The sequence below is a fragment of the Phalangium opilio genome, unplaced genomic scaffold (assembly GCF_054372755.1).
Source record: "Phalangium opilio isolate 3A_F unplaced genomic scaffold, DU_Popi_V2 ptg000070l_1, whole genome shotgun sequence".
Taxonomy (NCBI): domain Eukaryota; kingdom Metazoa; phylum Arthropoda; class Arachnida; order Opiliones; family Phalangiidae; genus Phalangium; species Phalangium opilio.
Window position 1 is genome coordinate 2,284,094 of NW_028324182.1, and position 13,643 is coordinate 2,297,736.

Consider the following 13,643-nt stretch of genomic DNA (forward strand, 5'->3'; position numbering starts at 1 on the left):
ACAGTTTTTTATTGTTTTATAGGGTATTTTGACTCGTTATCTCCCAAAAGTAATTAATGTAATGATAAAATGTTTTCGGGGAATGGAATTGTGGTCGAAAAGCCGAGATAAGTAAATTTTTGAAATTGATTACCAGTAAAATAATTTATTTCAACGGAAAACGGTAATGGAACGTTGTGTTTTCTTAAGCATGCAATTAAGTTTCAATTAAAAAGAAAAATTAATATCTGATCCTTCAGACAAGTGATAACCTCAGTCTTATCGATACTTTTTAGGTCTTGATTCTAATCAAGATATTTTTGATTAATATCTGTTCCTTCAGTCTTCATTTTAATTAAGAATGTTAAGAAACTGTTTTACATTTTCAAAATCTGCACTAAGTAGAAACATATATAAAGGGGACCATAACTTTAGCTCAATCAGACATTTATTTATAATGATACTTAAAAAAAACGTAAATCATTAAAAGTTTGTATTTTTATTGTAGTTATCATGGGCGACCTGCAGCACCGTATCTCTCCATATGTACCTCGCGCACGCCCCTACCCTTCGGTAGGCGATTGCTAAGCGCTGCCGCGTAGCGACATTTCATTTGTATGAGAACTAGCTTCTATTTTGAAGATAGAGGGAGCGCCCTTTACAATTTCGTCCAGTACGACCCTACCTAACCGCTGAGGATGCTGGGAGGACTATGGTGCCGTAGGTGGGGGTACACAGGCAACGCTATAGGTATGGGGGTTTCCACTCCATTCCTCTCTTCATCAAGGTTGGGACTCCAGGCATAGCCGACTCCATCACGCACTCGACAACGCAAAGCAACTCGCACAAGCGTGGGAAATAAGGCGGTGACACAGGGCAAATGACCAGTTTAAAAATTGCCTGGTCCAATTCAAAAATTAATATCGGAGGGAGGGGGGGGGTCAGTGGTCCACGAGACTACTAAGACTCCACACATTAAAATTCTAATATTTTAATTATCCACTTCTTTAGTTTAGCAGACGACGTGCTCTGGTCAATGGTCACGGACCAGTTTATTTATTCCAAGTCAGGAAAGTCGCTGGCCTAATGTCCTGCTTAAAAAATGCTTATTTGGTCACGGACCAGAAAACTCACGAAAACGCGACGCGAATGACGAAAACTACGTATTTTGCGACTGAGGAGAGGTGAAATAGCCCGGCCTCCTTTTACGTCTCCCCTTGTATTTTGAAAGTGTGACTGGGTCTATGGCGCGCGAATACTTAGGCATCTTATACCCTCTCCCTAGTAAACTAAATATCGCTCCTTGGTAAAACTTTATATAACTAAAACCATAAGTTTTAAAAGATATGTTCCATAACAAGGTTCATACAACTTTTGGAAAACAAATTTCCCTAAGATTTCCAGGCTTTTCCCCATATACTTCCAGGTTTTTCCCGTATATCAAAAACGGATTTATGGGATAAGAACGTCGGAGTTAGCGAATTCACTCCCCATCCTCGCATACTTTATTGAGAAACTTCGTCTGCTTATATTTTGACTCCACCCACAAATTCTGTATATAGCTACTTCTAGAGATCGAATTTGTGGGTGGAGTCAAAATATAAGCAGACGAAGTTTCTCAATAAAGTATGCGAGGATGGTACTAGAGGCTAAAGCTATGATCCGACGTTCTTATCCCATAAATCCGTTTTTGCGTATATGGAGTATCCTATGGAGCAAATGTTAACGAAGGAGGGAAGGGGCAAATAGGACTATTACATAATCAAAGGATATCCCCGTATCTCTAATATAACCAGAGTTACGAGCTTCCAAAATTTAGAGTAATGTTAATCCTATGGAGGAGGCAAAGTACCTACTAGCACTCACAAGTACCCACAAGTACCCAAAAGTACCCACAAGCAAGTACAAGCACCCACAAGTACCCCCAAGCACCCACAAGTACCCACAAGAACCCACACGTACCTACAAGCACCCACAAGTTCCTACAAACACCCACAAGCAACCACAAGTACCTAAAAAAACCCACAACCACCCACAAGCATCTACAAGTACCCACAAGTACCCACAAGCACCTACAAGTACCCACAAGTACCCACAAGTACCCACAAGCACCTACAAGTACCCACAAGTATCTACAAGCACCTACAAGTACCCACAAGCACCCACAAGTACCTACAAGCACCCACAAGTACCTACAAGCACCCACAAGTACCTACAAGCACCCACAAGTACCTACAAGCACCCACAAGTACTTACAAGCACCCACAAGTACCCACAAGTACCTACAAGTACCCACAAGTACCTACAAGCACTCACAAGTACCCACAAGTACCTACAAGCACTCACAAGTACCTACAAGTACCTACAAGCTCCTACAAGCACCCACAAGTACCTTCAAGCACTCACAAGTACCCACAAGTACCTACAAGCACTCACAAGTACCTACAAGCACTCACAAGTACCCACAAGTACCTACAAGCACTCACAAGTACCCACAAGTACCTACAAGCACCCACAAGTACCTACAAGCACCCACAAGTACCTACAAGCTCCCACTAGTACCTACAAGCACCCACAAGTACCCACAAGTACCTACAAGTACCCACAAGCACCTACAAGTACCCACAAGTATCTTCAAGTACCCACAAGTACCTAAAATCACCCACAATACCCACAATACCCACAAGTACCCACAAGCACCCACAAGTACCCACAAGCACCCACAAGTACCCACAAGTACCTAAAATCACCCACAATACCCACAAGTACCCACAAGCACCCACAAGTACCCACAAGCACCCACAAGTACCCACAAGCACCCACAAGTACCTACAAGCACCCACAAGTACCTACAAGCACCCACAAGTACCTACAAGCACCCACAGTACCCACAAGCACCTACAAGCACCCACAAGTACCCACAAGCACCCACAAGTACCCACAAGCACCTACAAGCACCCACAAGTACCTACAAGCACCCACAAGTACCTACAAGCACCCACAAGTACCTACAAGTACCCACAAGTACATACAAGTACCAAAAGCACCCACAAGTACCTACAAGCACCCACAAGTACCTAAAAACACGCACAATTACCTACAAGCACCTGAGCTCAAACGCCATGTTTTTCTTGCTTAATATCCCTCTAACGGCGTGAATCACGACAAAAACGCCGTAAGTCCAATATAAAAAATTAGGGCTAAAATGCGCGTCTCTAACAGTGGTAAAACGCAGTAACTTCAATACCCAAAATATCGTAACTAGAAGCATGTGTTTATAATGATAAAAATCTTACTTAAACTTAATTGATCTTAATGAAACTAAAAAAAGGCGCTACATTGAACTGTTCTCTTTCATTTAAGATGGTTCCCAAACGTATCGAATGAATAGTTTTCCTTCTATCCCTGCTGGGTTGACCCCCACTTTCCATAAAATTCCCATGTTATGTCTATGGAAAAATATAGTATTTTTCACCGAATGTCTGATTCATTTTATGGATTCTAAAACCACCCTTAACAACTTTTTTCTTTATAGAATTAACTATTAGTTGGATCTCTTTGAAATTTTAACCACAAAATTAGGACCCAAATTGTAGTTCACTGGCAAAATTTCAAAGCAGCAAACACAATACGAAAAAAGTTGAGGCCAATCAAAGAACCCTCCTTTAGCATTAGAGGCGGTATCAAGTCTTATCTAAGAGAGCGACCGCTCTCCTAGAATACCAAAATTTTAAAAGAATCGGGTAAGAGGGGTAAGCTTCAATTTAAACGTCAATATTAGCAAGGTTTGAGAAGATAATAGGTATAACTTTATTTTAAACGATTTATTTATTATTAATGTTAATTATTGAAGATTAAAATAATTAAAAATAATTATATTTATTTAAATAAACCTCTCGTGCAAAGAGAGAGATTATCATTGCCTCCTATATCTACCAAGGCCCTGCATGCGATATATTTCATTCATTGCCTCCTATATCTATCAAGGCCCGTGCATTGCGAGAATTTTTTCAAAACAACAACAAAAATGGGAAGCTCCTCTCAGAAGCATAATAATTTCTTTTCTCTGCATATGAAATGAAAATATGGATAATATTGCGCTCCTTCTTTAATGGTATGAATCCTTGCCTGTCTATTAATATTTTACGTAAGAGTAATACGTTTTTAGCGAAGTCTAGAGAGAATAAACATAAGCGAGATTGTTTCGGAAAAAAAATACTGCTTCCACTAATGGGTATATACTCCTTGTTACTGTTGCATAGAGTAATCATGATGAAAGCTTAAAAAATTACGAGAGGACAGACCTTTTTATCCTCTTGTTTTATTCTTAATAAGAATATAAAACATTTATTGTATCAAAAAATATTTTTTGGTGCTAAGATTGCTTTAGAAAAATCGAAACGGTTAGGCATTGGTAAAAAGATATGTGTAAGCTATTTGCAGAGATGATAATTGTTTTACATGTTTTAAATAAGACTTAAGCTTCCACTATTGTGTTTATGCTCTTTGTTTGTTTGACTGAAAACCATCTAGGTGTAGATAACAGTCAGACCAAAAATTTCAAAAATATATATTTTAAATCTAATCAGATACGCCGACCTAGTTGAAAAAAGACCTTTCAAATTTGCGGGAGCCATTCTTGAGAATTTTTCTTTGCTTGTGGGTTCTCAATTTATCTACCAGTAAATATTTGTGTTTGGAAGTTGGATATTAAATCAAATTAAGTGGTTGTAAAGAGCCAGGAAGTTTTTGCCGCTTCTTTTTGTGAGTATTAGATATTTGCATGTAAAATGGAGGAAGATAATGTTGAGAGTAAGGATGAAATGCGGGAGCGCAAAGCGCGGGAAAGGATGAGGGCAAAAAGGTCGACGTTTTCATTGGATACTTAAGTTTATATAATCTTTTCGACACGGAGAGGTAATATTTTGGTTTTTCCAACTTGTTTAACTATTTACGTGCATTTCACTTTTAAAATTAAGGGTTTTACATTTAAATCATAACACATTAACTTTAAGAGTTTATTTTAATGGAAGTGATAATAAAATAACATAGTTCATGAAAAGTTTATTATATTTTTATGAAATTTATAACTGTATTACTTTAAGAAACGTGCATATTTCGGCATTGCAAAGCAAGTTTCAGATTAAATCGGAACTTCCAAGTTATTTTTTGAATTCATTATTTATTTATTTCAGACAATTATATACATTCCCAATTGCCATATGGGCAATTCAAGCATGTCTATTCGAGCGTTTACAATATTACATTTAATTGTTATAATAGTTATAAATTATTTCTGTTTAGTTACAAACTTTCAAATTACAAGAAACCGGATTAGGTTTTGTGAGCAAGAAGCATATCAGAAATATATGATATTATAAAAATGAGTTATACCAATAGATAATAACTTATAGTTAAATTTTCATTTTAAATAAAGTACAGAACATTCTTTAGTGTTACAATCAAGATACTCATATAATTTTGGTCCTAAATACATAGCGAGTTTTTGTCTCAAACTCTTAGACACTTTTTTCTCTATGAAGTTGCCTCTTAAGACATATCTCGTATTATAGACCAAATTATTTGGCAGTATTTGGTCGCATACGTTAAAGGTGTATACTAAGATAGTTTTACAGTAAAGTTTTTTGACAGTAAAGACTTGAAAGTCATTGTACTTTTCAAGCAAGCTCTGAGGAATTTTCTTTGCATAATTTCTAGACGCTCTATGAATGTGCAACATGTTTCACCCCATCCAATAATTCCATATGATATAATAGTGTGCACTAATGCGTTATACACTATATGTAACCAATATAATGATAATAAGTTTTGTAGTACGTAGAATTTAGGTAGGCACTTCCGTAGTTTCTGGATAATGTTGTTTATGTGGTGATCCCACTTTAAATTTTCGTCCTCTACTACACCTAAATATTTAATTTTATCTACTCTTTTAAGCTTGAGGCCTTAACCATTATTGTCTGCATGGTTCTCCATTTTAAAAATTGTAATATCAAGGTCTTGATTATTGCCCATAGTCCTTAAAAGGGCTGTTTACATCTTCGCCAATGCTCAGACTGTGTCCCTCAAGGCCTGCGCAATAACTTCAAAGGCATCAGCCTGCCCAACTGAAGCATTGGCCAACGTTTTTAGCGCCTCAGCCAGTTTAGCTTGGCAGTGCATTCTTAAGGCATGCTGGGTTCTTGCATTTGTGAGGTTCATTCGAGGTGGTGTTATATCCAAAGCACTTGTCGAGGCACCATCACCAGTGACGCATAATATTTTCAATCCACAAAATTCAAACTTGTGAATGGCTTAAATGAAGAGGGAATCAAGCTTGTCCGCAGTTAAGCTATTGGTAGCAAAATACACAATGGGATACTTGTATCCTGATGTAATTCCTCTCAACATAATTTGGAGGGAATGTGTAGCGATGGGTCGGTCTTTATAAAGTACCGCTTTAGCATCAGATATTCTGTTATGAACATTATTTAGGGATGTGTACCCAACAACGTCCACAGTTTCAACTCTGTATACGAGATCTTCCTTGACTTTAATTTCATCAATAACTAGACCAAAAAATTCCTGATGTGGGTGAAGACCAAGTTTCTCTAAATATTTTTGGACTTTTTGAATCACTTCTTTATGAAACCCAGGATTTAAACCGATTTTCGGTGCTCTTCTATTTAATATGCTCTTGGATGGTAATTTGAGGATGCCTGATTCATTGAGCATACGATAAAGAGACGGAGATTTTGCATACATATACAGACACCATTGTAGGATTAATGGATGCCATCGTCGGCTTTTGGAATTTTTGCCATAAAGCATCGTTTGTTGGGTTTGTAAGAATATCTTAGCAAAATCTTCTTTGGTGTAGTTTTTGCTCGCCAGGTTTTTGTCTAAAACATCTTTCAAAACGTTATGCGTATCTTCTTCTATTTCATCACCATGAACCGAAATTACTTTAGTTAATCTTCTCTTCAGACGTACTATTTTTGCTTTGAAATTATACAGGGCCGTCGAAAGACTATGCGGGCCCCGGGAATGGTTATGAGTCAGGCCCCTAGAAACTCATTGGGAGGGAAAATATCTGGGTGCACAGCTGCGGGTTCAACAAATTAAGCACTCCATGCACTCGGCAAAAAGCACTCCAAACACTCGCCAAAAAGCACTACAAACACTCTTTTCTCGTAGCAACTTAGGCACTTCTAAGTCTTGGTATCTTCGTTCTGGTTAAAGGTAAAATTCTGAAATTTCGCTAACTAATAGAACTTAGTGCACCTGACTCTATCGCCAAATTACAAGTTTGTACTTAATATAGTTTACAAAATAACTTGATTCATATTTTCATTGTTTCACTCACTGGCCGATCATGAAAATTCTAAGGTACTTCTAGAAGGGGTAGAAACCTTAAGTCTGGGATTTATTTAGTATTTCATATATAAAGTAAGGAAAAATTTAAAAATACTGAAATTTCTTTAAGTGTTTTTTTAGTTTTAGTTACAACTAAGCAACCCTTTTTATGAGCGACTGCGAGACGCTGTCAGTACTACTTGTTGTGTTGTTAAGTTATTAGACTACTTTGCCTAAATCCATAACCATCAGCTTTGAAGTCAGAAAGCTGTTGGTATATGACTTTTTCGCTTATGATATATTCAATAATATTTATGTCTGTCTACAGCAAAGAAACAACTGTAAAAATGATGAGTTTTTGTTTTTCCGTGGCCGAAGGCTATTCCCGTGAGAAACAAAACTTAAACCTCCGTTTATATTTTACCATAAGTGGAACATTTTACACTTCCCTGTAAGTACTGGATGTAGGTTATGCTTTTGTAAACAGCGTTTTCTTCCAAGACATCCAAGCTCGCCATCTATAGTTCAGTTTTACAAGTATAGTTTGCCCATTAACCCGGATCTGGAATTACGTTAAATTTCGGAAGTTCCAGTTGATGGCAATGGATGCCAGACTGCCGTCAGTGTCGTGATTAGTGTGACTTTTGTTATCGCCTTATAATTTAGATTTAAAATGGCTTATGTTTCTTAGAGAAAAAACGCTGAGGTTCAATGTAACTAATAACAATCGAACACATCTGAACACGATTTATGTGATATTAAAAGCACTTAGCCGTAAGCGACTAAAACGTTTTGTAAAACTGAAAAATATTGATCAGCATCTTTCGCAAACGGAAAACGTTAAATTATTGAAAAGATTTGTCAGACTTAAAAAGGGAAAACAAATTTCTATGTCGACACACATAACCTTTAATTAGGCAGAGTAGTAAATTGCTCCAACTTTTAATTAGGCAGAGTAGTAAATTGCTCCAACTAACTATCCCTATTAAAAAAATTTAAATCGCTGGAAACTCAATGGTGTATTAAGGATGCATTGAAAATTTTCAAGCATGATGAAGGCTATTTTGCTCATTTGAATGCATATTAAATTACTTTTCAACACAAGCTTTTAAAAATTGCGCGAAATACCTATAGACCGCGAATTATTTTTAAAATCGGAAAAATAAAGTGGACTTCTACTATTATATTCACAACCCAACACTAGGCACTGAACAACTTCTTTCCTTCCGCGCTCTTCTCTCTCAAACCTTTCCTCATTGGCTACCACTTTGCTTGCCCCGCTTATTAAAAATTTCTTTCGCGCCAAAATCATTCCTCTGGTTTAGTTCACAAGTTCGCCGCTGCGTTTCGCATATACCCTTTTCCCTTCAGTGAAGGGAGACAATGCTGATGCACAGCTATGTTATATCGTCCAGTACTTATAGGGAGCTGTGATATGATCCACTTATGATTTTACTTTGAGTGATTCATACTTAGTTAGAAAAGGGGAGAATAACGGAATGAGAGGAATTTAAGAGAATTCTCAAGTTTTAAAACTAGCACTCTTCATTCTCTTTTTGGCCTTTTACTGTTTAAAGGGTCTGTAAAAAGGTCAACGGACCGTTGAATTTTTATTTGGAAAGAGTCGATATTGAAATCACAATTCCCCGGAGAAAACAGTGTCAAGGCATTTGCCTATTTTGTGTTATTGAGCGTTATCCGGCAGGTGAAACAATTGAGCCAATCCCAGCTCCTTTGCTATAGGTACGATCGCTCGTTCTAGCAAACGCGGCTGGGGTTTCGGACTCACGGAAGTGGGGACTGGGGAAACGCCGGTGCGAGGTTACTCACACTCAATCACAAGAGAGATTAACCTGATGTGAGGAACCACTTTACAATTACGAAATAATTCTTTGCCACGTTTTACATCAGCTGCTGACGTCAATGATTGTGGATGGAGAGGGTCGGGTGCCTTTTCTTTACAGGCCCTTTAGAAGAAATTTCTTTACATTTTCACAACCATTATCGGTGTCCTCCCATTGGATCGAATCCCTTTCGACCGAATTCCCAATCGATCGATTTTACCTGAAATATCATTTTAAATCCCGCCGTTTGACTGATTTCCATGTGTCCATGACATATTCTTATTGGATGTAAAATGTCGTATGCTTTAATGTAGATTTGCAAAGCTTTGAATACTGCTTTAATAATTCGTAAATTTTAACTTTGCAATTGCTCAGGGGAAAAAAGGAGGAATAATTCCATTTTTAGTTAAATAAGTTTGTAAGTTGTCTTCTTGACTCGGAGAGGTAATATTTTACTTTCCCCTACTTGTTTTTTTTAACTTATTAAAACCGGCGTTAGTTAAGGCTTAGATTATGGCTGGTTTTCACAGACCAAAAGGTTACGGAATTCAGTAAAAAATAGTCTGCGTAATGTTTGAGGAAAATTTCTAAAAATGTTTTCTTATTACAGACGCGAATTTTGACCATGAATATGAAAATGAAAATATTTCACAAGATGTCCTTTTCAAATCTATACTAAGGTAAAAATGGGTATAATCGTCTCTGCTTCCAAATAACAACATATAACCCTCAACAGTGACATCTTCCCGTCCAAACAGGATTAACATTTTGTAAACTCCTCAGCTTTCCCCCTTTTATTATTTTGAAAACGTTTTCTGAAGATGAATATAGGTTAAAATGTTTGTTTATCGGAAGTAATATTCCAACAAAACCCATAATAGATTTATAATTAAGGATTTTCCCAAACGCCCGTACGTCATAATTATTTGAAAATATTCAATAATATAGATGCGAAAAAAGCTTCGGTTACCGCATAGTTCGACCATGGTTACAATCGGACAACATATTCAAGTTGACAGCTAAGGGAAAAGACACCGTAAATGCAGTTAAAGTATTAGACGAGACGTTTCAAGTAAGTTGACACTTTTTGAAATTCAGACCTGACACATTCCGAAGAAAACCAACTTCATTCGCTCGCAGAAGGAACTAACGAGAAAGAAAGCCCGACGATAACGTTCGAAATGTGAACTTCGCGGATATCCTTCTACAAATGCTTGAGAGAAACCCCGAATTGATGAGCGATAAACAATTTCGAGACGAATGCATCACTCTCATTAGAGGGGTAATTAAGCGCAAAGTGCGCTAAAAATGTTATACTAAATAGCTTCGACAGGGTTTCAACAGCATCTCTGTCTCTACAACAATTACCCTGCATCTACTTGGTCTATACCCCCATATTCAAGAAAAGGTTAACCAAGAGTTGACTTTAGTTTGTGGAACGGGCATCGAAAGAGACATTGAATACAACGACCTGAAACACTTGACCTATCTCGAAAATGTTACCAAGGTTCTTTTTAATTAAATATAGACACAAGTTACTGAATACAAATTTGACAATTTGAAGTAAACCAAAACTTAACTATGTGCAGGAATCGCTAAGGCTGTGTCCTCCAGCTCCATTTATTGCTCGCCAGGTCACTAAAGATTTACAAATATGTTCGTTCTCTGATTATTATCGGTAATTACTCCGTTGCAAGTGCACTTTGGAACTACTCATTTCTTACTTCAGAGATTTTTACATCGATTATAAAATCTTTTAGAATCTTAAACATATAACCTAAAGTTTATAAGATATGTTCCATACTTCTTACTGCCAGAGGCTTACAGCTCGAGCTAGTTCGATAGCGACAAGCGAGAATACACTACACAAGGTTTTACACTCCATCTTCGTATTTAGTCTGCACTAAGCCTCACCAGGCGCCGCTTTACGAGAATTAATGACGCTTAAAAGACGTTACTCTCATTAACCAGTGACAAACATATCCAACATATCTTATGAACCTATGGTATAAGCAAATCCATTTTCATGAAAATGAAGAGTTAGCGTGGTATAAGGTCACGTCAGTTCCATTGCAAAACCTCTTCCAATATTCATGGGTTTACTTTAAAATAATAGCATTGCAAATTTTAGGCGAGAAAACTCTTAAAAAGGGTGCGACGTGCGTTATCTTCATACAAGGCGTTCATCACGACCCCCGATATTACGCCAATCCGGAAATATTTGACCCCGACAGATTCAATCCGGAGAACAGCGAAGGAAGACACCCATTTGCCTGCATCCCGTTTGCAGCCGGTCCCCACATTTGCATCGGTTCGTCAACACCTTTCTATCTATATTTGATAATAATATTTTATTTAAACTGTTTTCCAGGACAAGCATTCGCCACGATTGAATTGAAAATATTTTTAGCGAACGTTCTTCGCCATTTCCGAATCACTTCGCAGTTACCGAGAGACAAAGTAATTCCTAATACGTTTTTTTTCATAAATATTCATGAGATGCCTCTCCATTTCGAGCCTAGAATCTAGAATAATTGAAAATCTTTATACATTGCATTTCACTTGTTCAATTTATTTTTACTAAACAATAACTATACTTTGAAGAAATAATGACAAATACCCGTTTATTTTTGTAGAGCCATGTGTTAAAATATAGTAGTAAACAAACAAACATTAATTGTTCTGAAATAATATTAAAAAATTTGGGAGATCAATACAGCCTGAACCTAGGAGCATGAATAGGAAGGAGAGGAAAACAGTATGCTGGGGGGGTTTCCAAATTCAAGTCCTTGGGGGTGAGGGGAAAAAATGAGAGGTGAGCTAGTAAGATCTCTACGGCGCAAATGCGGAACTCGGCCGAGTTTGTAGTCTAGAAGAGACTCTCCAAAAGTAGCCTAGGCTTAGCAACCAGCTGGCTTTTAAGGTTAGTTCTGCAAATTATTATGGTGTACGTGAAGAAATGTTCCTATTTAAATTGCCAAAACAATACTAAATTTAAGGATCGATTGGAAATGACCAATGTCATATTCCATCCTTTTCCAAAACCTAAAACTAAGTTAGATCTTTGTAAGAAATGGATAGTGGCCACTGGAAGGATGGATTTAACTCCCGAGAATATTTCTAAACGACATTATGTATGTTCGTGTCATTTTAACGGCGGATTAGTACCTTTGGCAAATTATGGTGTTATCGACTGGTTGGTAAGAGGGCAAGGTATAATGTATATCTGGTCTACCACAGGAATTAATCCAACGCTTGCATTTTGCTAACTGAGTTTTTGGTTTTGGAAAAGGAATAAAAAATATTCCTTCCATATATTCTTTCCCAACTGCCAGACTATTATTCAGGCAATCTTTATAATAGCAATTTTTATACTTAGGCATTGTTATGGTAATAATTTTAAATATAGAATCGGCAAAACGCGTTACTGTCGGGAAGAAACTCGGAACCACTTCCCCAGTCCGATAAGGCTTAGTGAAACAAATTCGAGGTTAAGCAGACTACAGAGTCGCGAGATCTGGCGAGATCACGCGCCTGCGCGTTAAAGCTCAGTCACTCTCCTCGTCTGAGACCCGCAAAACGAGAGAAAACGCGCCTATTTCTTAACGTTAGTCGGCGTCTCCTTCCTATTCATGCTCCTAGCCTGAACTATAAAACTGTCCCGCCTAATAAAACCCTGTACTTTCTTCACAATTCAATCCGAAATATTACCAAGTTAAACCAGGAAAGCATTGAAAGAGTCGGTATTTTGTGAAATGCCTAAATAAATATCTGTAAGTGCGTTGCGTTTCAAAGCAATATTATTTCAAACTAGGAAGTTAAAATATGTGTTTTTTAAAGTTCTATTGAAAAAATCCGATACTTTGTATTTTTATTAAGTATTAAAAACATACATCGAAGTAACATGTTTTACTTTATTTTTTCATTAAGCATTGTCTTATAAACGCGAACTCAACTTATCTTTATCCATATCTTTAACACAAGCAGTTTTACGAAATTCCCCTTGGTACCAAGCCCAAAACATATTATCCAACTCTAGCAAAGGAGCTTCGAAAAATACGTACAGTACGAAGGCCAAGATATGACTGACGCACAATGTTCCGAAGAAATAGTAGATCTAAATTGACGAAGAGATGAAGTTCATCGTCTTTATCACATTCTTTTTCAACTTACAAATGTGCTATGGGAGAGATACAAGGGACCCTGTCTGGAATAAGTGTACACCTGAAGCACTTCGAAATGAATCAAATATAGCATGTATGAGACTTTGAGCAATGGTTGAAACCCTCGCCACGACAACAGAGTGTTCACGTGACCTGTAATTCAAAATACGCTTGTGATAAAGGTATAATTATTTTCATATCATATGTTATCATTACCTCCTTTGCAAATGAAACAAACGAAAACAATCCAAGCCACGTATAAACTCCAAACCGGTCTTTGACAGGCCGCAAAGAGTGCCGCTTC

At 37.3% G+C, this 13,643-nt stretch overlaps 1 protein-coding gene across 1 annotated transcript; it reads left to right on the top strand.

Annotated features, from left to right (window-relative positions):
- Positions 1–10,386: 10,386 nt before the first annotated feature.
- LOC149661043 (cytochrome P450 4V2-like) lies at positions 10,387–12,651 on the top strand. Its single transcript, XM_089843664.1, has 6 exons — positions 10,387–10,458; positions 10,501–10,683; positions 10,766–10,832; positions 11,308–11,487; positions 11,548–11,636; positions 12,586–12,651. The coding sequence occupies exons 1-6, from the start codon at positions 10,387–10,389 to the stop codon at positions 12,649–12,651; spliced, it is 657 nt and encodes a 218-aa protein (XP_089699790.1).
- Positions 12,652–13,643: the final 992 nt, after the last annotated feature.

What these genes read in the sequence shown, in the direction of transcription:
- LOC149661043 (XM_089843664.1), top strand. Translation starts at nt 10,387, where the DNA reads ATGCTTGAGAGAAACCCCGAATTGATGAGCGATAAACAATTTCGAGAC. An exon ending in GCATCACTCTCATTAGAGGG is followed by an intron (nt 10,459 to 10,500) that starts GTAATTAAGCGC and finishes TATACTAAATAG; the next exon opens with CTTCGACAGGGTTTCAACAG. An exon ending in ATCTCGAAAATGTTACCAAG is followed by an intron (nt 10,684 to 10,765) that starts GTTCTTTTTAAT and finishes AACTATGTGCAG; the next exon opens with GAATCGCTAAGGCTGTGTCC.